Source organism: Taudactylus pleione, unplaced genomic scaffold (genome assembly GCF_031769625.1).
Source record: "Taudactylus pleione unplaced genomic scaffold, aTauple2 ptg000154l, whole genome shotgun sequence".
NCBI lineage: Eukaryota > Metazoa > Chordata > Amphibia > Anura > Myobatrachidae > Taudactylus > Taudactylus pleione.
In genome coordinates this window covers 36,619,548-36,645,161 of record NW_028284556.1, presented here as the reverse complement: position 1 = coordinate 36,645,161, position 25,614 = coordinate 36,619,548, and the positions used below count along the sequence as shown (strand labels likewise).

At 37.7% G+C, this 25,614-nt stretch overlaps 1 protein-coding gene across 6 annotated transcripts in view; it reads left to right on the top strand.

The window, feature by feature from the left end:
* Nucleotides 1-25,614, top strand: part of LOC148522165 (proton-coupled folate transporter-like) — a 549,361-nt gene that overhangs the window by 447,342 nt on the left and 76,405 nt on the right. For all 6 annotated transcript variants that reach the window (XM_088474522.1, XM_088474521.1, XM_088474518.1 and 3 more), the window contains one exon: nt 3,543-3,699. In XM_088474522.1, coding sequence (XP_088330648.1) covers nt 3,543-3,699 — 157 coding nt within the window. The remainder of the gene's footprint in view (nt 1-3,542; nt 3,700-25,614) is intronic.

Sequence of the window (25,614 nt, the reverse complement as noted above, 5' to 3'; positions counted from 1 at the left end):
TGGACAGATGTCTGACAGATAATTATATAGGGCACAGGTTCTCAAACTCAGGAGCTAATTCAGACCCGCTCGCAAGATGCAATCGCTCGCCTTCAAAAAGGGGCCGGATATTTTAATGAAGCACTCGCACTGCATCGCGTAAGGATGCCCACTATGTTTTAGCAAGCTACGGCAAAGGTCACTCGCAAATGTCTGAAGACGCCCCCTTGCCACTCGCAGCACACATCATCTCCGGGGAAACGAAGGATTAATCAAGACCATCGTGAGCCATCGGAGCTGCTTGCAGCTCTTGGGGTTGCCATAGCCTGACGCAAGCACATCGATCAGCGCTGGCTGAAATACATGCAAGTGACATGTACAATGACGCTACCTTGCTAATTATGCACGCCCTTTAAACGCCATTTTGGCGGCCAGACATGCCTGCGTTCGCACATCCACTCCCCCATTTACAAGCACCTTCCCCTGTTACCACCCACAAACGGCACTATCTGTCACTCAAAGTAGCAACCTGATAGTGGCTTACAAGCTAACAAAATCAGATCGCAATGAATGGCTTGCGCACATGCACTGCGAATTGTCCGCTTGCACAGATGAGAGAAAATTGCTCAGAGCAAGTGATCGCACCTTAGCAAGCGGATCTGAATGAGGTCCTCAGTACCCCAAACATTGCATGTTTTCCAGGTCTCCTCACAGAATCACAAGTGAAATAGCTCCACCTGTGGATTTTTCAAAATGTGTCAGTGAGTAACGAATACACCCGTGCACCTGCTAGGTGACCTGGAAAACATGACCTGTTTGGGGTCCTGAGGACTGAGTTTAAGAACCATTGGTATAGTGTATGCCCAGCATTTGGAATGAATGCGCCACATATTTTAAAATGACATAGTTAGTAATGGCTACACCTGTGCACCAGCTAGGTGGTCTGGAAAACGTGATCTGTTAGGGGTACTCGATGACTGCGTTGACCACTCCTTCTATAGGGGATACTGACAAATAATGAATGGTGTTTTTTAAACTTAAAACTAAAAGAATAATTTGATCATTTACAACTAATGAAGCTCACTCATTTGCAATAATGCTATGAGCTCGAATTATGTATATTCCACATGATTTACTGCTTGATTGATGATCTCGACAATATATTACTCATTAATGTTTGTTGTGATAATTTATGGATATTGCCTGGTTCTAAATTAAATGTGTAAGCAAACATATTCTCTAAAATCAGCATTAGTGCCCTGCATAGAAGGTACAGAAGAATGATAAATCACCTTCATATATCTTGTAGAAGCCTCTAATTGTTCTGTAACAACTCTCTTACAAGGGCTAAACAACTTGACATTGTACTAAATATTTCAAATAAATATAATTTTCAATTAAAAGACAGAACGGTAATTAACCTTTCCCTCATCTCAATCTAATATATAAAATCCAAGCAACTGAGTGCCATAATTAGTATTTTACTGAAACTTTATTAACTGAGAATATAACAGTCAATTATTACTGATTTCTATTGTACACATTGAATTACTGTATAAAATATAATTATGACCGAAGTGTTAACTGATACTGACATTGCATGAAATGGGGTATGCAAGTTACACATTGTTGCTGTAAAGGATGCAGTAATCAAATACTTTGCTATACTGTCTTACGTGTGGCACATACAAACACTTTTTATTTGTTTGTACTGTATATTACCAGCAAGAAATGCCTTTATTTTTCAGGTATGTTCTGCGTAGATTATATTCAGCTATTACCAAACTATAGATAAAACACTTTATTCATTGCCATTGAAAAATATTTTAGAGCCACAAACAAGGGGCAGATTGAGGTGATTTACATTGGGCAATCCAAAATGGGGAACCTGGTTGGAGAAAGCAAAACACCCAGATCCTTTATTAGATTTTAGAAACCATTGGCAAGCGAATGGCATACATTTTTTGTGTGATACTGTAACTGCAGTTCATTGAAGGACTGTTAAATAATTAAGTACTTGAAAGACAATGACTTTATGTCTAAACTTCAGTATAGTCAGCCACACAATAGTGTGTATTGTGTTTATACAATATAAATAGTAAACACTTCAAGATTTCTATCACTCTGTTAACACTATTATCATCTCCATCTGTAGTCCATTAACATCTAGAATGTTTTCCCCAGCTAATGTTACATAATTTGTGACTACCTCAGTGTCCAGTGAAGTGGTCATTAACTGTTACTTATGGATTTGGACCATCTCATTATTGAAGATAAACTTTGAAATAAAGATTATGTACATCTCAACAGGGACTAAACTAATACATTTATCACAACAAATCCTAATGTTATCAGGGATTCTTCTAAACAGAGAGAAATAGATGAGATCTGTCTCAAATCTTCTATGTTGGTCAGGACTCCTGGAGCCAGGTAAACATGAATACATCTTTTACACCAGAGCTAAAACCCGGGAACTTGAGGGTTAACCTGGGTAGCTCCTTGGTGTAAAAGGGGACAGCGTTGGATTTCCAGGTCAAGTGATCCGACAATCCAACCCAAGTAACTTGCAGGGTTTAACACGGGAATAACCCATGAAACCCTGCAGTGTAAATGGTGCGATCCGAGTCAGGGTGACCTAGATCGTGCCGCTTGCCTTCCGATTGGCTGGCTACAGTGGTGCTTGAAGATGACATCATCTACAAGCGGCCACTTCAATGCCAGAAAAGCTGGGTCTCTGCAGACCCGGCTCCTGTGTGAACAGCACCAACTCGGGAATATCTAGGGTCGGTGCCGGCTAAATTCCAGGTTTGATCCGGATTGGAACCCTGTTCCAACCTGCGCGTCAGAATTTAGGTGTAAAAGCTGTATAACAGTGTCAGACTGTATCTATTAGCAGTCTCTAATTTTTTTTATACTGTAAATCAATTTTTCCCTTTACTTTCAAGTCTTTCAGTTACAGTATACCTACACTACCAACTTTAATGGTAGACATATATGCTAATAGATCACTTCCAATAAGTGACCAAAGTTGGGAAATTGATATAATTGTCTCAATAATAAATATTCCTGACAGTGGGTGGGAATAAGCACATAAGGGGAGATGTATCAAACCTATCAAAGTGTGAAAATGTGGCCTATAGAAACTAATCAGCTTCTACCTATCATTTTATAGAATTAAATAAATTATATTTAGGAGCTTATTGGTTGCTATAGACAACTTTTCCACTTGTCCCCTACTCCAGTCTTTAGAAGGTTTGAGACATTTCCCCCCTAGTCTTTACAGGTTCCCAAGATAATCTCCTCTCATAATCACAAATGGGGACTGTGAGGATAATGGGTTTATTGAATGAGCGACCGACGTCGTTCTCAGAGATATCACTGGAATACACTGGCCGACGGGCACCAGCTATATTGGCCTATCAATTGATCGGCAAATATATCTGTAAGTGTATACACAGCTTAAGTCTTCATGCTGCCTGGTTAATGTATTAAACAGGCCTTTAAATAAATGTACATACTGTACATTATAATGTTTTCTATTCTTTATTTCTGGTTTTTATTAGGTGCCATGTTTTCCATTATGGCTTCTGTTGAAACAACATGCTTACTTATTGGTGCAGCGATTTTCAATGGACTTTACCCAGCAACCCTATCAACATTTCCAGGAATGTGCTTCATAATTATGGCAACTTTCATGGTGATTACTTTTGTGTTGATTCAGTAAGTATTGTACTGACATTTTTATATTATTTTGTGAGAACTAAATAATGCTTTCGCATTATTTTAAAATTAATTGCCAGACAATGGTTTTAGACACTCATTATATTTATTAATAATTATTAATAATTATACCCTCTTCCTCTTAATATAATGATAAAACATCACAGTGGCTGCCATATAATGCAGAGAATGGTATTGTTAGGGTTAGGCTGCGGTTAGAGTAATATAGTACTGTCAACATGCATCATGTTGACATTATGTCAAGGTTGACATTTACATAAATGTTGACATTGTGATCATGTCAATATCCTGAATGTCAACATTGTGATAATGTTGAAATCCTGACTGTCATCAATTTGATGTTGACATTCTGAACATCGACATGGTATACCACATCTGCAGAGCACATCACAGTGACCACCATATAATACAGAATGTATTAGTGACCATCATATTATACTGAGAGCATCATTACCACCATACAATATGTAGAACATCTCAATGACCACCTTCTAATATAGAAAGCATTGATGACCACCATTCAATAGATAGAATTGAAGTGGCTACCATACAATATAACAAGCACCAGTGATTGCCATGTAATACAGAGGAGTGTATTCGTCACACAATACAGAGAGTATTTTTGATCACCTCTACCATTTCCTTATCAATAAATCACCCTTCCTTGAAAAATATTAACTACTTTAGCATCATTGTAACAACTACCCTCTAATGTAATTAATATAATTAACACCTTTACAATAATTATATACATATACCCCATTATTAATTAGCCCCAGATTTATCCATTTTCCATTTATATGTATATTAACTCCCTTATTACCTCCCTCCATCTCATAAAAAACTTTAATCTTAATTAACTAAATTATAGCATTAAACAATTACCCCTTTATATCTGCTATAATATATTCACTACCCCTCCCACACTATATCCTAAACGTACCTGTTGGAGATCTCTTATCTTCTCCCTGTTGCAGCCACTGTGCTCAGGAAGCAGCAGAAATCTGTCAAGCAAGTCTCTCTGAGGCTGCTGGCAGTGAGATGAGTTTACTTTATACAGAGATAGGAGCCATGCAACCTATTTGCCGTTTGGAGGGAATAACTTTACACAACTGCCCTTCCTCCCTGCTTACTGGGAATGCAGGACCTGCAACTATGGAGCATCCACTTGTGCCCCCTCTCTCGGTTACCTGAAGCATAAGCCCCAACTCCCTCCTAGCTGCACCCCTGATGCTAGTACAATGTTCTAAAGAAGTCCTGTCAGGGCAAAGAGGTAGAAGCAAAGCGATAGCAGTAGTTATCACTTTGCTTCTAATTCTGTGGCTGGTCCGGACCCAGTGAGCATATTGCACATGTTAATGTCAGGCTGTGCATGCATAAGTGGGGCTCAACAGAGAGTGATCTAGAGGATCCATCTCTGAAAAAAAAAATGTGGAAGAGTAGACCATAGGCAACATTGGAGCTTAGTAAATTTTCAGTTCAGCAGCCCCCATAGAAACTTATAAGGACTGCGTTTGTGGTTGGAAATGGTTGGACCAAAGCAGATATCAGAGATATTTCTTCTTCATCAATACTGGGGATATTTGGCTTCAGCAGGGATCACCAACAAAATCACCTTAGTATTAGTTTACCATAATACACAAGTGAGGAACACCAAACAAGACACCTACATCCGAGTGAAATATATGCAGTGCAGTGCTGTAAATACTGCTCTTCAGGAACAGGAGGTCATACAGGATCAAGATGTAAATAAATGGTAAAAACTATATGCATACATCCTATGGGTCATATTCAATTAGAAGCAAAAAGCAGAGATCGGCGAAAAACTATCTGCGATTGAGACTTTTCACCTGTCGGAAAAGTATCACCGTATTCAATTCCGTCCGCTTTTCGTGTACACGAAAACGCAATGCAATGTAATAGGCGAAAAAGATTTGCTTCTGAATAGGTGGAGAAAAGAAGTGCAACATTTTTGCTTGGGGGTGCAGAGGTGGGGAAACCACTCAGAACCCTTGGTACAGCCCCCCAAAGGACAACTGCATCAACAAAACCCTAAAAAATAGAGGAACACACCAGAAAATGACTTAGAAAAAGGGGGAAAAAAAGCGCAAAGTGGGGGTACAAACTTAAAAACTAGCGAAATAGACTTTTGGGGGGTTTGCATGTATGGGTGAGGTGTGTTTTGGATTGCAGGTGCTTGCTTCAGGTGCATTTTTGACATTTTTTTAAATTTTACTTTAGCGACTATAAACCATGTTTGGATCCATTTTCAAGTACCCCAAATTTGACAGGACTACTTATTTTCAACAAAAAAAAACTGCTTAATGCTATTCTTCACCACTTGTGCAAAGACGCTAATTAGAACATATTGACACACTTTAAGTACCCCAAAAAGCTTTATTAGGGCAAATCGGGGGCATGTACAAGCATCTTTAAGGGGGTGTCAGACTGATATCTCCATTTCTGACAGCACTTTTTGCCTGTTTTGCATTCGCCGGGTTGTGTTTTGGCATCTTTTGGAATTGAATACGGCGAATCATGGGGATGCGCGCGATAAGTTTCTGTGGCTAAAATACGTGATGTAGGCGAAAAGTCCGGCATGCGACAAAGTATCGCGGATGCGAAACTAATTGAGTATGGCCCTATATTTGCTATATATTCCTGTTCATATTCAAATTTGTGTGTGACAAAAATAATTCAGTTGGATAGACTACAAAGTAAGACTCTCCCCATTGAATTGCTTTTACATTGAAAATGTGAAAACTGGTTATTGTTATACATACAGATTAGTCCAGCTCTTGTTATTCATTTCAACAAAATATTCTAGTACAACTCTTTGGGGACAACTTTTCACTACCCAGCTGGATGGCCTTGTTGTCTGTTTGTTTAAGAGGATGCATTCATAACACAGACAACTGTGTTGGCACTGGCAGGCATAGTAATTGTGTTTACATGGGGAGTGTGACCTTTTTTTCTTCTCTTTTTCATTTAAAATTCACAGATCATACTTTACAACTGTAACATCTTTTGTTAAATTTGCTCATCTACTACTAATCACATTTTTACGTTGGATCTCATTTAGAGCTGAATGTAAAAAATAAAAAACTGTATTTTATGTCTGTATTTTTAGAAGGGCATATTGTAAGTTTTGTCTTTATTAATGTCTGCCATATAAATGCATCCAAAGAAAAATATACAACAGTCACGATTCTACCAAAGCCTATGCTGTGCAGTTTAAATACAGATTTATTTTATTTTTAAGTTATTTATAATATATGCATAAATATTCTGCAGCACTTTACAGAGAATATTTAGACATTCCCATCAGTTCCTGCCCCACTGGAGCTTACAATCTATATTCCCTATCGTATATACACAAATACAATAGAATGCATTTTTCTGGTCAGAATCCGAATAAACTACAGTACCAGTATGTTTTGGGGTTGATGGAGGAAGCCGGAGCACCCAGAGGAAGCCCACATAAACACGGGGAGAATATATAAACAATCTGACAAACCCTAGTATATATGTGGCTGTACATCTGATAGGAAATATAGATTGTAAGCTTCACTGGGGCAGGTACTGATGTGAATGACCTCTGTAAAGTGCTGCGGAATATGGGTCTGATTCAGAGATTTACACAATGCTTATGTTTACGTAAATCGAGTGAATTTTAGCCATTGCGCACGTGTGAAAGCCGTACTGTGCACGCTCTGCGATTAGTTTGCAATTACGCTCGCACAGAAGATTCACTCGCAAAGTGAATGACAGGCGTTTGGGGCAGTAAAGGGGGATGGTTAAGGAAACGCAGGTGTGTCAGGACTGTTTAAATGCCATTTGACAGGCATGCATAAATTAGCCATTGTGATCTCTCTGTTTGAGACAGGTCAGACTTCACTCAGAATCTGCATGGCTGCCCCCGATGTTTACTCTGTTGTACGTCATCGGACGGATATGAGAAGGCAGCAGTGGGTGTCCCTATGCTCATTTATGCTTTGGAGACATTAGCATATTTTAGCTATTGCGGTTGATAATGGATCGCCTTTGCAATTGCATTACCGTAAATCTGTGAATAAGGATCTATGGGCCTGATTCAGAACCGCTTGCGAGTGGGTCGATGTTAGGCCACTGCACATGCGGACGCCGGAGCCGGCTCCGACGTGCGCATGCATGAGACCCAGCTAGCAATGGGCGCTCTGTCGCTCCGGGTCTTGCACCAAAAGGGGGCGGCTGTCGATTTTGATCGACAGCTCGCACCGTTTTGGAGGTGTGGCGTGGGGGTTGCTTCACAAACAGAGGCGTTCCCATGTGAATGCCTGCCATTTGTGAGCGGCCCCACTGACATCACCAGTGAGCCAGAAGCTCTCTGGGGCTTGTGGCCATGAGACCCTACCACAAGGTTCTCATCGCAAGACCATTGCGACCATCATCCTGGCCGCTCGCAATAGCTGTGGGAGGCCGCTCCAAAAAAAAAACGCCCTGATTCAGAGCGAGCGCTATGTTCACTATAACAAAAAAATCTAAATAATTAATTGTGATATTAATAAACTGAAATTTTTTAGTAAACACCTCTTATTCACTGAGATGTATATAACATTGTGCATTGCTTTAAAATATTTAATACACTTCATTATACTTAACTATAATTGGGGATTTAAATTGGCTAATAAATTCCTCTATTACAGTCGTGGTTAAAATAATTTTAACATCATTTATTCTAATTGTGACAAAAAAATTGTCTTTTTCACTAAGTGCTGAACTTTCCTAATGCTGCAGTTAACGCTCTAAGCACTGCATTCCAACTACAGAATATGTGACTAAACTCAAATGCACACAGCAGAATACACCAAAGACCTTAGGTGATAAAGCAGGCATAGTAATGATTACCTTTCAGGAGGATGTGACTATCTTCATATAAATAATTGGTACCACTGATTTCCTTCCCATCATAGGTTATAAATTGCTGCAGAAGTTTTGTTATATCATAGTTCATTTATTTGAGCTTACAGCCATCTTGCCCAACTAAAACATTTTAGCCCTTAATATAAAAAACTTTTTTAGAATCTTTGTTTAGAATATTTGAATACAATAATTACTGCATTTCAAAAGTATAAAGTCTTACATTATGATGGCTACCATTTTACATTAAAATTCAGATAAAGTCCATTACCTTGTGACATATGGGAATACTACATGTCCCCAAACTGTGGAGAATGTACCCAATTGCTCCACTAATGGTTCCTCTTTACTTGAAGATTTTTGTTCACAGCCCCATAGGGCACACACCCGAATTTAGAGGTTCCGAGTAGAACTAGGTGAAAGTTTGGATTCACTTTTGTGACTGGGTTTGAACCAAGTCCCGATTCGGATCTGTTGCCAGTTTGGGACTCGGAATTAAAAACCGAACTTGGGTTTTGGATTTGGACATTTAAACTGTTTTTATTGATTTTTATTGATTTTTATCCAAATCCAAAAAAAAATGGTTTTGCAAAACTAAAACCAAAACCTGAAGATGAATCCAGATCCAAAACCAAAAGTGCACATCTCTAATTGCAACATATCTTCAAAAGAAACTTAGTCCATCTGTATAAACAAATAAAAAATATTTTATATTTGAGTTTCCATTAAAATTAAAAGATTTTCAATCTGGCAAATGTCATTTCATTATGGGATGAATTATCTTGGTCATTTAGTATGTCAGTATTACTCTTGTTACTCAATTGACCTTGTTTAGATGAAATTGTATTACCTACTGAACTTAAGCGCTTTGATCTATCACAGGTTTGGTGAGTTATGAGCAGAAATACCTATTTATTAAAAGTAAATGTCTTTCATTCTTTAAGTGAGTTGGATAAAACTGCCAGACTAACAATGAACTTGTCCTGGGAGTTTGACTCCCTTTTCATTTTCACAGAATGAAGGGGAAGGGAGAGGTCATGTAGCAAGAAGGCAGTTAATTTTAAAACTACATAAAAGCTACTGGAAAGGGAGAAGTCAGAAAAGAATACAAATGGGAAAGGAAATGAGCAATTAAAATCCACAGAGATTAAATGCACTGTTAAATGTTCTGTGGAGTAAGGGAATCACTACATGATTTGAAAAGCCAGTAGAATATAATTAGATAAAAATGGATTAAGTTAGAAGAAAAATAACTTTTTGTTTTACCTGAAATTAATTAGTGTGGGGGGGGTTATGCAAAAAATGCTGAAATTAGCATAAATGTTAATATGAAGATCATAAGAATAAAGTTGCTAATCACAATTCAACATTGACATATGATTAATTAATTACTCAGATTTAAGTTATTTGCTACTCTTGGTTTTCCCTCTTTGCTGCTATCACACCAATTGCCATTCACCATTATACCATTCACCATTTGTCTCCAATACCCCTCTTGCCCCATCTGAATAAACTCTGCAAGACCTGAAATACATATCAATGTGTCAGTATAAGATCTTCTGCATGCATAAAGTAATGGATGCAAAAAAGATTCAGGTCCTCCTGGCCTTTAGTTAAACAGAGCAGTTGCTACAGTACAGATATGTCGTCATACATCTAGCCTAAATACGACATGCAGAATGAGAGTGAGCCACCAGGTCCCATGCAACTCTATTTGTGCCGAATGTCTTTTATTTTCACCTGGAATTGCATCTTAGTCACAATCAGATGTGACAAACCACTTCATGAGACTGCATTGATTAATTTGATATAAGACACTTGTATATCTGTGTGCGACTGAGTCTGTATATGAAGCACATTGGAACTTGGCGTGAAAAAAGCTGTGACCGCTATATCATAGTACTTTGTATTCAGACTCGGTCGCACAAGCATATACAAATGTTGCATATTAAATTAATCATTACAGTCTCTGGAAGCTGGTTATCATCCGATTGCGACTTAAGATGCGTTTGGGAGTGAAAAAATGCTTGGCGAAAGCTAAGTTGCACAAGACCTGCTGCACCGATAATGTCTGTTTGGCTTTCTACAGCTATAATGTATGAGGACACATCTGTATATGAAGACATGCAAACAAATGTAGAAATTAAAATATACTCCTGATATTCCACATAGTTGTGATGCCCATTGTTAACTTCTATGGATATGCTTAATGACTTGAATATATATTTGTGAAATGGAATATTTAAAATTGGTAAAGTGTTATTTAACGGGGAGATGCAAGCTACAGTAGATCATCTAATGACAGATAATAAAATATATAACAAAAGAGGTATGAGGTAAACTTTAGCCATATGTGGTTGAAAGATTGGATGCCCTTTACCACAATTACTCTATTAAACATGGATTGTAAATTATTTAAAAAGAATGCATGAAAACTCTTTATCCTTGACTGATATGGAGTGACCAGGATGGTTTATCATAGATAGTCACGTGCCCGATGATATAAGAAGGTGCCTTAATGTAATCAACTCCCAAGTTTTACAGAAGGCCTTCTTTAATCTCCTCATCTTTGCTTACAAAGAAAAGCATTTGATCACCTTCTATGGACTCATATTGTACTGTATAAAATAGAATCTGCCAATTTAACAATGGCCCTTTACTCTAACCCTATAGCTGGGTACACACTGTGAAATAAATGCACTGTACAAATGAATGGCTGATATATATCGCAAGCATGTTGGTGGGTGTGTACCTCCATATGTCTATGAATGATGTAGTTCACAGACATATCGCATCTGCTCTGCAGCTCAGCAGTTGGGCGATAAATCTACAGATAAATTGGCACATCTGGCTGTATGTACGGGCACAGCCGGTGACTGACAGCTCAGCTGGCCGCTCAGTTGTGATGTCAGGGAGCATACATCAAGCGGCTGATAGGTGAGTCTGTATATCCTACCTGATCGCCCACTGTGTTGGTGGATCCATCTACACAGTGTGTACCCAGTTTAATGTAAACTCAAACAATGGCTGATTGTCAAGAGTTTCAGTAAACAAAATATTAACTAGACAGGAAAACCCACCCGATGCTATCAGATTTTCCATCCCAATATCAGGACCATTCATGGACAATTTCCCTAATTTGGCACGTATATTTGCAGATATTTTTTTAGTTACAGCAACAGAATAATCCAATTAAATAATCTACATTTGTTTCCTAATTTCAGGCTTTTGTTCAATGTCATATTTTAAATGAAACACCATATAGGCAGGCACTTAGTTATAGCATTCCTCTTTATGCAAATATAATACATTTATGCCTGACTAAACACATTTTTAATTACAGTATCTAGATATTGATATTTTCTCCATTTCTCAACACTTACTGTATATGAACCCAACTCTAGTCCCCTAATCACTGATTTTTAATTCTTGTTTGACAGGTTTACTTTTACTTTGCGCTATGCTTCTGGATATTTCTTATGCCTTCCCCACACAAATGCAAAGTTTTATGTTGCTCTTTATTTTGCATACAAAAATGACCCCCACAGTCATCATGTCTACATACAGAGACTTGTCATTTTAAAATACTGATAACTATTGGATAGATACATTTTTGAACAACTCCACCTAGCACCTTAGAAGGGCTCTGAGGCACCTAGTAAGCTGTAAATGGGTGCTGTCAAGGCAGAGATCTTTTTGCCCCCTAGGTGGGGGCACCAGTGTCACATCCCTCATTACGGCTCTGACTTCCCCTCTGGCTGCACTCTAATAAGAAGAAAAACCTTGAAAAACTACACAGCAAAATGCTCTATGGCATTTAAACTATGTACCAGTGTCAGCAATAAGTATGAATACTATGCGCAAGATCTCTGATTAGCAGTTAGATAGCTAATTGTGGGCACCGCCTTCATTAGTGAAGCCTAACTTGAATTAATGTAACTAATGAGTGTCTCTTTGATGCTTTTATAATAGATCTATATACTGTATGTTTACTACATAAGGGGTTTAATTAGATGAACACATTTCAAGTTATCTTGCAAAATCACTGTGAACAAATAGTTTTAAATAGATTGTCTATAATAATATTGATGATTATACTTTTGCATAGTGGTATTTGATGGTAACCATATAGCAGTGCAGGTGACTCACTATATTTGTGCCTGAGTTTTCTCTATTGAACTATAGGGAGAGAATGCATGAAAGGATAAAACTGACAGAATAAATAGGTTAATTCAATGTTTATATGGAGTCAGTACATATTATGTTGTAAACTTGAGAACTTTATTGATTTGAAATGTTAACATATGTTATCCTTCAAAGTTTCAGTTCTTTTTTGTAAACATGGTAAAAAAAGGATAATATAGTGTAGTAAATTAAAAAATACAGTGCTTACACACTAGCAGCTGTGAAGGTTAGTGGATGCACCCTAGCACCGTAATGTCATTCCTCATTCTGATTACACTTCCATTAAACCATCTTGAAATTAAGTGAATAATATTTCATATGTAGAAGTCTGAAGAGTGTGGGTATGCAATATCAGGATTCACCTTCTCATAAATACCTCCAAAAATAATGACCAGGACTGGCGTAATATTTAAATTTACCAAAAAAACTAGGAAATTATATATTTATTATCAGTTATTTATATAGTGCACACATATTCTGCAGCGCTTTACATAGAATATTTGGCCATCAGTCCCTGCCCCAGACACACTAGTTTTTTTTTTCAGGAGCCAATTAACCTTCCAGTACATTTTTGGATTGTGAAAGGAAGCAGGAGTACCCAGAGAGTGGTTGGGTATGGGATGCCTGTGTTTGAGATCCCGGCAGTCAGAATCCCGATGCCAGCATCCCAACTAGGTTAGCATCCCAACAGCTGAAGGTAAGTATCCCTAACCTAACCCCCCTAACCCTCCTTCCCCAGCGCCTAAACATAACCTCACCCTCTAGTACCTAAACATAACCCTCCCTCCCCGGTGCCTAAAGCTAACCCCCATCTAGTGGCTAACCCTCCCCCAACCCTGCTACTTACCTTGGGAATTCCGGCGGCTGACATTCCGATAAGTGTTGGGATTCCGGCATCGGCATTGTGACCGTCGGATCCCCGCTGACGGGATATTAAACATATCACCACAGAGAAAACCCACACAAGCACAGGGAGAATATAAAAAGTCCACACAGTTAGGGTAAAGGTGGGAATCAAATCCAAAGCCCTCAGTGCTGAAAGGCATTAATGTTAACCATTACACCTTCCGTGCTGCCCAACTTTAATGCACTCACAGGGGCACTTTCAATATCATACATATAAATATTAATGCAGCAATTAGACTTCCATCTAGGAGACTGTTATATTGAGACTGTCATTTTTAATCAGTAAGACTTTCAAAGTTTTTACATATTTGCATCCTTTTCTATTTTATTCATTAACTTTTATGGCACTTATCCAGTCTTTGTTACTACGTTGGAGACTACAGCAGCTGGTATAACAGACCTTAAAATATGAGATTGGATGGATAGGAGCTTGATGTTTTTAAAAGATATGTTTGGTCAATCTTCTCTCCCCTTGTTTGTGAAACTGGACGCTTCATTTTATGGATATGAATTAGGAGAGAATCCAGTCCAGCTATATAAAATATCCCACTGTATTAGTCTCCCATCTTTAAAAAGGCTTTCTCTCTGAGTGGTATAATTATTTCAGAGATCCTCTAATATTTACTAAACTTCTGTATGTCTTTAATAGGAGAAGGACTTGATTCTCTATTTAGATGAAACCACATGGTCCAAAATATTTACTAAAACCTTGCTCTTGCAGGTATGAAAACCATGCTAAATTTTACTTCTAATCACTGATGGAGCTGCAGAGAAATAGTAAATTATGCCTTATGGTTATGCGCCAAAGTTCATCTATTATGACTGGCAACATAAAATCCCCAGTTAAGCCTCCTATTAGTTGATGATCCATACAGCAAATACATTCCTAAAGCCTAACTTCTATTTGTAATTCCCCTACTTGACCAATAATCACTCAATTTCATACCAAGATAAACCTGCAAATAAAGACACTGACAAACTGATAGGCCAGTTAAAGAAAGAGTTTATTACATCATTTATAACAAGTGTAAAGAGTGTCGAGCAAGCACCAACATTACTTGGGCTGCCTGGGAACCAATCCCCTTTTTGGCACAGTATTTGACACTTCAATAAGAAGATACATAGGCACCACCCGTAAGGTGGCACTGGTGACTCGTGCTTTCGCCTAGATGCACCTGCTCAGCGAGGGAATATTTGATGCAAAAAAAATGAACAACCATGAAATAAGGAACACAGACATTCGGACAAGACACAATAAAAGGAGACATATAGGAGGGGAAATATAAAAATAGCAACAGGCTGAACTTTCTATTCCAGTCCTTATAAGTGTGCACAAAACGATTTCCAAGTTGTCCACCAAAACAGATCCTATTATATGTCAATCAAAACAGACAGCTAGAAGTCATTGGTTACTATTAATCAGCCCTTGCGTAATCATAGATCTCTTCTATGCTTTAAAGGCCTTTCATACAATTTATACCCATTCTTATAGCTAAAACCTATAACCCACCAGATGCTCCCACAATGGCATATATTCACAACTTTCATGGAATAATTAGTAGCAATCACTCCACATTTAAAGAATTGGGTTGGGATAGTTGCAGAAATCTTACCTTGCATATAATGTAATTCCTGTTTTTAAAACACCTAGAAAAAGTCTTTAAATCTTATAGCTATAAAAATTAACCTTTATGGAAAATCGGTTGCAAACCTACATGACTACATGACTCTTATGCATCTAATTAACTAAAATACATTGAGTACAGGTGCAAGAAAACGTCAAGTAATTATTTATTGTTAATGAATATTTCCAATAAGTCTTTTTACTGCACAAATCACAATCTATTTGTCTTACTTTGGGTTTCATACATTGTAGTATTTTCTGAGATTTATGATTGGAATCACATTTTGGTAATCCTTAACATTCTGCTCATTCTACACAAGTAAGAGATACAAGTCAATATTTATAACTCATATTAAGTTAGTTTTAAGATTAAAAAGCATATTTGCCCACTTGGGCTATACCATCCAGTTATTTATTTAGTTGAAACCAACATTCATGGCCTAATAATATAATTATGAGATAATATGCTTCACTGTAATTGATCCACTTTAAAATAGTTGATTAACAAAGATGTAATTTTAAAGCAAAATAAAAAATATTCTGTTAAGTTATTACAGTAGTCGACAAGAGTGTCAGTTCTATGCTTAGTTCATGATCCAGGAGAATTTAAAAAATTATTTGCTAATAAAATATGGTCTGAACATATGCCAGCCGCCTACAAACGCTTAGTATCAATGGATATAATGAATAGCACATAACCCTGATACAACCGGATGGTGTGAGTTGTAAATACCTTATATATGCAAATCAAGAATTCCTTCACCTATACTATCCAATTTCATACTGACTGGTTATGTTTTGATTTTTATGCTTGACCACTTTTTTTCTGATTATTTTCTGATTTTGCGCCATGAGCTCATGCAATTCTTGATTTGCATATATAAGGTATTTACAACTCATACCATCCAGTTGTATCAGGGTTATGTGCTATTCATTATATCCATGGATAGTAAGCGTTTGTAGACAGCTGGCATATGTTCAGACCAATACATTGAGGATCATATCCTTGTAATTAAATAATTACTGGTATATTTTCACTTTGGTATTTTTTGAGCCAAAGTGAAAATATACTAATTGCTAATATAGCAATTAGCGACGAATGTTCAGTGACCCCATTTGAATTTTGTAGTACTTTGTGTACCATTGAATAGTGCGTGAATATATATACATACGCGGATCACTCACAATTTATCTCGGCCAATTTTGGGCCTAATTCTGTATTTATATGTATATGTCTATTTGTATTTATATGTTGTCCATTTTTCCTGTTTTGCAGGATATTTTTTAACTTGTTCTATTAAAGGTTATATTTTATTTAATCTAATTGGTAGAACTTGTGCCCCTAACAAAGAGAGTACTTGCTTTATCTTCTTTTTCCATATACTTTTTACTCTTCTGGGTGCACCTCCATCTGTTTGTTTATTTTGAGGTATTTTACCTCTGATACTGATTAGTTATGTGTGGAGTATTTCTACCATTGTACATGAATCTTATATTTACTGGTATCAGAGCTTAGGGTATCCCCTTTTCCCTTTCCCTATATTTTTTTCTCTGTACACGTGGTCTAGGACTATTTGTGGTCCTGGGATTTCTGAAAAACAGGGAAGTATCCCTAAATTTTCTATTGAAAGTTCTCACTTCTCCTAGACTATAGTCCTTATGATCCCTCGAAAGCTTTTTGTTCTTATTCACAATCAGGGAATGTTCATATTCTTCTATCTTTTTATTCAAAACATGATCTAAATCTCTAAAGTCATGTTTAGTGTCAAAAGGTTTAAGCAATTTTTGTACATTCAATTTTTCCAAATTCAATTAAAAAATATGGTATATTTCAGGAAGTTTGTGTTAAGATGCAGTGTATAGTACTGTTCTAAGTGTGTGCAGTGGTATCCTCCATCATCTGCACCCCAAAACAATTCTTGCAAAGAAGACCTGTTTTGTTTTTGGTGTGTAAAAAAATTGACAGTGTTTGGTAAAGGAATTGAAAAAAAAATGCATAGTGTTTTCCAATGGTAGCTACCGTTTGTGGTGATATACCCTCATCATCTGCACCCCAAAATAATTCTTGCAAGAGAGACCTGTTCTGTTCCTGGTGCATAAAAAAAATTGCCATTGTTTTGTAAAGGGATTTATTAAAAATTCACATTGTGTGTTTTCCAGTGTCAGCTACTATGTGCAATGTTGTTAAAATACGAGCGCTGCAAGTATGTATCTAAAACTGGTAATAGGTATTGTATCAATAGTGGATCTGCAAACTTTTATCAACAAGGAGTATATGAATGAATGTTGTAAAACAGAATATGTGTGAAATAGAGCACTTTAAAACATATGAAAACATAAAAATAGAAATAAATAAAACCATGTGCTTTATTTTAAAGCAATATGATGTTTATACCTCTTTTGAGATGTTTGGAGAGTCTGTTAGTCTATATGCAGCAGATGGGTAGCGCAACTCACAGTGAGGCCAAAACAGCAGGGGTAGCGTTGCTCACTAGCTTTCCCTACCTTGCCTCCTAGGCTTCCTCCATGGTGCAGCAGGTCTTCTCCTAGCTGTTGCCATCGCCGAGTGTGGGAAAAGCCAGCTTGTGATGTTTGTCAGCCGGGACGGGTGGTATGATGTCACCTGCTTCCGTGCACAGTGCGGCTCCAATATTGCTGGATGTCAGCTGGACTTTGGTTCTCTCTCCATTGTCTCCAACACATTTCATACCATGCTGGGTACTTTTTCATGTGCAATGGTAGCCCTCCATCATTTGCACCCAAAAAAAGACCTGTTCTATTCCCGGTGCATACAAACAATTGCCAGTGTTTTGTTAATGAATAACAAACAAATTCAGGTGGTGGTATGTAGTTTGTTTCAAATAAGTCAGCCACCAGTGGCAGCAGCTCTTGCCAGTGATAAAAATAAGAATAAAAAGCCACCTCTTGGGTTAAATCAGTTTTTACCCATATCCTGACAATATTTGTAAAGTCATCTGTACCATTTGTGAGGCAAAAGTAAGCAGATATAGGGAGGGTAACAATCTATGCACCTACTCCCTGTTACATCATTTGCAGCGAGGTCATGCAAATTATTTATCAAAATTTGAAAAATCTTGTAAAATAATAACTAGCAGTCCAGCATCAGCTACCAACAGCATGTATATATTCAAGCACATGCTATCTCCACCGCTATCACCGTCATCATCAACCTACTGTATTCATTAATGTTTGGAAGTGGTCCTCCTGCATCCAATTTGCAAAGGCTAACTGACTCCCCTATGCAGGATTCATTGCATGCTGTGGCTGCTCCTGCTGTTGGAGATGAATCTTCATCACAGATTGGGACCAAGAAAACTAGTATTGTAGTTTAAAATAACTGACTGGAAAACAATCATTTGCAAGAGGAACCAAGTATGACAGCTGCCATTGTGTTGCACAGCAGAACACTGAACCCATGATGGCTATGATAGCATTAGATATGCATACAGAATCCGCCATCAGTGCATGAGGTCATGTTTCCACACTACCAAAATTCCATCTCGATTCCATTTTACCAGAGCAGCAATTCTTCACCTGTACTAGAAAAAATATATTCTTGGTCTAGAAAATGCCATTAAACCCACTATCTACTTACTGTATCTACAGATATGTGACACTGGTCAAATTAAAGATTACATGACGGTAACAGCCAACATTGGGTGGGTGTATCGCCTTCAGCAGCAGCAGTATCTACAGTAACACATAGGCAGGCTAGTCTCTGTATCACCAGCTCATTAAGAAGCATACTGGTGTCGATCTGTTGGAAAAACTCAGGCATCTGATCGCAAAATGGCTTGCCCCGCTAAGACTCTCCTCTGGATTTGTAATTTCCTATAATGCAAGAACCATTATATAAGCTTTTCCACTGGGTTGATTTAAACATGTATCATATGTTGTGCACACAAAAAAACTTGGTTCAGAATTTCTAATGGTCGGTTTTAAAAATGACCAATAAATGATGGCAAATCATCAATCATATGATCTGTGCAGGCCTCATTAGGTGTAATTGCATAGAAAGAGCTAAATTTAAAAATGTGTCACCCTCAAATCCATAACCAGCCCTGGACCTCTTAGCCTGGGCTGGTATGGGAAAATAGGGGGAAAAATGACTTGTGGCTCCCACTATTTTCTTATAACCAGCACTGGGCTGAACTAGCAGGGAGGCTAATGCCTTAGCAGGGAAAAGCACAGCGTGGGGACCCCCTGCCATAACCAACCATTTAATCAACATTTTCTACACATTGTTTCCCAAACATTAAATTTACATTTTCTTTATCTTTTTTTTTATCATATTCCTAGTATAACCATGATTATCTATGATACGGAGAGTAGTACAATATATTATCTGACTGTAAAGTAGAGATGAGCGGGTTCTGTTTTCAGAAAACTGAAGCCACCCAAATTTCACAGTTCTGATGGGATCCGAGTCCTGGATCAGGTCTTCCCACCAGGTTTAGATCCAAAAATGAGGCAAAACGTCATCTTCATGATGTTCGATCTCACATGTTTTGGTAACAATTTCAAAATTCACGCAGAACACCGGAGCTCTTCCTTTCAAAAATGGATTATTACAACAGTGGGGTTGATATTCCTGAGTCCTGCTCTGTCCCACTGATGGAATAGGATTGCTGGTGTATGTGGATAGTATGCTGGGTGATAGATGCGATGTAAAGCACCGTGGGAGCCTGAGGCCATTCTGCATGCTCCCTACTAGTCTCCGAATCTCTCAGTCAACCTCCCAGCTCCATTTCCCATGTCCTGCTGGCTGCTGCTCACTGCCTTTATCCTCGCACCCTTTCCGTGTGACACAGAGGTGACCCCGCAGCGCACTGCAGTATTCACTATGTTGGATCTCTGAGCTGTGATCCGGGAAAGACTGTGGCAATGTGCAGACAATGCAGGGCCACATCTAATTAAGCTGATTGCTAGTAAATTGCTGTATTCTGCTGTAGTTCTATGTACAGGTATGTGTATGTAATATACATACTTGTGCCTCCATTCCCTCTATAACAGTGTTGGCTAACCTTGACACTCCAGCTGTTGTGGAACTATATATCCCAGCATGCCCTGCCACAGTTTTAGCATGCCCTAATAGCAAAACTGTAGCAGTGCATGCTGGGTTATGTAGTTCCATAACAGCTGGAGTGTCAAGGTTAGCCAACACTGCTCTATAACATATATATATATATATATGTATATATATATATATATATATATATATATATATATACACATAGGGTACCCCTGTCTCTATTCTCTGTATAAAATATATATATATATATATATATATATATATATTTGTATATATACAGAGCACCCCTGCCTACATCCCCTGTGTAATACACCCACACATACACATATACATAGAGATGGAGATTGATATATTAGAACCAGGACCAAAACACGGTGGTCGGCACAAATCTCTACAGTAAAGTATGGACTAAGGCCCGTATTCAATTGCCCTATTTAATTCCAAGGGATGCGAAAACGGCACCCGGCGAAACTTGAACAGGTTGAAAGTCCACTCAAAAATGGGGAAATCAGCCTGACACCCCCCAAAAGATGCACTGACATGGGGGATCAATATTGATACCCCTGAATTACTCTGATAAAGGTGTTTGGGGTACTTAAATGGTTTCAATAGGTGCTGTTTACCGTATTTGCATAACGGGTGAAGAATAGCATTTAGAAGTTTCTTTTGAAAATAACTAGTCCCAGCAAAATTTGTGTACCTGAAAATGGGGGGTAGCATATTTTAAAGTTGCTAAAGTAAAGTTTTAAAAACCATGAAAATTCCACCTGCCGCAACCACCTGCAAACTTAAAAACAACTTAAAAACATCTGGGGCATACTTGTGGACTCCCCTGGAGTCTATTTAGCTAGTTTTTAAGTTTGTCCCCCAACTTTTTAGTTTTTTCCACCCAAAACAAAAGTACTCTTTTGGGGTGTTTTTAAGTGTTTTTTACATTTTTTGCATGCAGTCTACCTTTGGGGGACTGTCTTAAGCCTGCAACGTTGCACCCCAAAACCCCAATTCTGCACTTTTTTCCGCCTGCTTTCAGAGGCAAATCTTTTTCACCTATCCGAATGCATTGACTTTACGCATACGCAAAAGTCTTAGCAATTGAATATGGTGAAAAGTTCCTGACAGGCAAAATTACGTCATCGGTGAAAACTTTTCGCCCGAGAACGGCTTCTCACATGCAATTGAATACGACCCTAAGTGCTCTAAAAATATATTTTGTTTGATCGAGTTTTCATTTGTTTTAAATTAAAGTCATACTGTAATACAAATGTAGCTTTAAAGCAAATACCATAGTGATTATTTTTCTTGCTTACATTTTTCTAAAATCTCAGAGTTTTGCCTTTACAATTCTGTCAATAAAATGTGTTCTTGCCAGTACCAGCTTTCTTATCGCTGCATAGTGGTCAGGATGCCACAAAAGTGCTGTTGCCATCTGTAGTTTTAAAGTATGTAAAAGTAATCTTCACTTAAAAAGAAGGGTAATGACTTGGAATAATAGTGTAAGGTTAATTAGTGACGATCAATGCAGCTGTAGAATATAATATGTGTGCTATCAAACACCAAAGGTGGAAATAGATAATTAAGCCAATTATGCTATACTTTTGTAAGTACAAAGCAGTTTCAATGAACCTTATTAGAAATTGCATGTGGTAGCACAGCCGTGCCAGATTTACAAATTTCAGCACTGCTTCAAATACTACAGTTCAATGATGTTTTACAATGAAATGGCCTAGAAATTTTTATTTCCACGATATTAACCCTAAATATACAAACAACTATGAAAACATGTATTTCTTAGATTTTGCAATAAGTTGGCAATTTTTGATGTAGATAAAAACTTTTTACATCACTTATAGTGCTGCAGTCAGATGAATTATATATACTGTATACAGTAGTCTTTTGAGAGGTATTGTTGCTTAAAGAACCTTATATTGTTCATGTTTAATAGTGTTCAAGAAAGAGTTCAATTAACCTTAAGCTGACGGAACTTTCAAAATCTAGACCTTCTACAGAGGTACTGTCTTTTTCAGATGTCACAGCCCCCCTGTAGGAAGTTATACATCTGTAAATAGCCCAAGAAGGAGGCTCAAGTTGCATGCCACTAACCACTGCTGTAGACAGAGAAAAAACAAGATGCTTTGTGAGGATGTTTTTTGCTTTGTTTCCCTCCCCCCCCAATTAAATAAGAAATGCTCTCCCAAAATTTTTCCAACATAATAACAGTGTTTATATTTTCAACAAGGAATGCCAATAATTGAATTACCTACATAAGCCAAAAATTGTAGATAATGAGATACATGCCACCATATTATAGTCTACATACAATGTTGCATATATAAACTATTAGCCAAAGGACCTGGCGTTGCCTGGGTTTAAATGTTCAAGCTATTAAGTTAGGCATCCCACACCAATTGCCACCCCTCTGTGAAGTGTTCATCCAAATCCATCCAGTGAAAAGCACTTAGAACCTAGAAAGGCCTCCTTGGGTCAAAGTTCTGCTTAGCATACACCAATGGGAGGTCTGACCAGGACTTAATCTTCAAGTTACTAAGTTAGGTATCCCAGACCAATTTACATACATCCCAGACCAATGTCCACCCCTCTGTGAAGTTTTAATCCACATCCATCCAGTGGTAGACCCAGAACAGACTCCTTTGGTCAAAGTACAGTACTACCCAGTGTACACCAATGGGAGGTCTGACTGGGACTGTAACCACCCTAAAACCTTGCAAGGATCCAACTGGACCACCTCACATTGGATTCATTACAATTGATGTAGGGGTGTCTAAATGCATAACAGGACAGACAAACAGACTAACCAATTAATTTTATATATAAGACTAGCTGAAATCTTTAAGTTGTTAAGTTTTATTATGTGATGTCATTCAAATCAACCCAAGCCCAGCACAGGATCCCTGGGTCAAAATTCTGCCCACACACTCCGCCATGAAGTCCAACCAAGACCCCAACCTCTCCATTAGGCATACCAGACCAATTGTTACCCCTCTGTAAAGTTTTCATCCAAATCCATCCAGTGGAAGGCCCATAACAGGCTCTCTGGCCAGGATCCAACTAGACAACCTCCCATTGGTTTCATTCCGATCAATGCAGGGGTGTCCGAATGCATAACCGGACAGTCATACAAATAAACATACCAATGAGTTTTATATATAAGATTCATACTTAGATGCACATTTTGTACTGTATATATGCACTAAAGATACATTCATACAGTAGTTAGATTTTGGCATATTGTTTGCTTGCATGCAGAGGCTTAATAGGAGTGGAAATATAATCTGAATAGAGGAAGGGGGTGTTCACATCAGTGATTTCTAATTAGACATGAATGCAACCTCGTACACTGTACACCTCTTAGAAGGCATATCTCTTTCTTTTAGGTAAAACTGAATTTAGTGGGCACATGCACCTGTCTCCTTTTATATCAGGAATCCCAGACCGAGGAGAAAAATGTATTTTTGTATTATGACATTATACTCTTTAGTTTATTGAAAACACAAGAGTATCTCCGGGCACTGAGAAGGGTACTTTATAAATCAAAAGTTCATTGTGACACTTCTGCTATGCAAAACTAGCCCCTTACTATCCATAAATGGGAGCCTAGCAATATAGGACTGTTAAAGGTAGTGTCAGCACTTAAGATATAAGTGGTCAAACAACATCTTACCTACACATGAAATATGGATTAATGGCATCATATTACAACTCACTATTTTCATGGATAAACAAAATGTAAAAATACCAAAATAATTTTAAACAATCATATAAATAATTTAAACACAGTGTCATTCAACACTGCCTGAGGAAGGCGACAGGTATTTTGAAATGCATTGTAATTTTAAGTGAGATTTAATTTTATTTTTAAGCCTGTTTTTTAATTTGTGATATTATTTTTAAATTATTTGTATTTTTAATTATTCTTTTAACCATTGCTGTCTACTATAGTGAAAATGATTTTGTTACTTTTAAATTTAATTCATCCATAACAATAGTGAGTTGTAATATGATGGCATTTATCTAACTAGTAAATCATTTGATTAATTATAATTTTTTTGTTGGGTCATCCCTAATTTGCCAATGGCAGCCTGTATTTTATATTTGGGTAAGAGAGTGTTTGACCATCTATAAGTGCTGACACTACCTTAAACAGTCCTATACTGCTAGGTCCCCATTTATAGAGAGTAAGGGACTAGTTTTGCATAGCAGAAGAGTCACTATGAAGTTTTGATGTATAAAGTTGTTTTGCAATTGTATTCGCTTTGGTTTAAGTTGAGAAACCCACTAGCTCTCCTTAGGTCGCAGGAATTGTGCACTCATTGGTACTGCCCCTACATTCATTTTTACAAAGCACTTCTTTTATTTTACACCTTCTCTTCATTCTTTGCCTTCACTGCATAGTTCCATCTTCCTAAAGATGTCACTAGGAAGATGGTGTCATGGAGGAAGAGGTACCCACTTCCTGGCACAAATTAAGTATACTATGGGTGCAGTGTATGCAGTACCATGCACCCATTCTAAATATGCCTATGTTGCAGATGTATTATAACAACTGGCAGAGGTTTGTTTACATTACTTGTCAATTGCATTTGGACTATTCTAGGAAAGGAGAATTGGCACTCGTAAAATGCAAATGATTTGTTTTGTATTAAGCTACACTAAGCAGTCAAGACACTATTCTCGTGTATTTAACTCTTCATCACATTATTTTATTATGTACACAACTTTGTAAGTATTAGTAACATTATAAAGCATATTGCTATACTGTTAGGTATAGGTATCAAACTTGGACACCTGAAGTACTGTAAGTTTAGTACCATTACTACAGTTTTTAAGATGGAGACACTGTGAGATACATCCAACTTTTAACATACAGTACATGTAAGTATGCATTTTTTGTGTACAGATTTCTCTACTCCCATTCAGGAGCTCATGCAGAGTTTAATGCTAAAGCATTTTGTGGGGAAAAAATCATCTTATTGCAATGAACATGTGTGCCAAATAGCCATGTAAATACTGAATGCTGACCAAGTCATATTTAGAACTTGTAACCCCTTGGGGAAGACGTACTAAGCTATGGAAAGTGATAAATTGGAGTGTGGAAAACCACCAACCATCAGCTACTAACTTCCATTTTGCAATCACAACCTGTGACATGACTGTTAGAAGCTGAATGTTTGGTAGTTTATCACTCTCCAATTTATCACTTTTCAGAGCT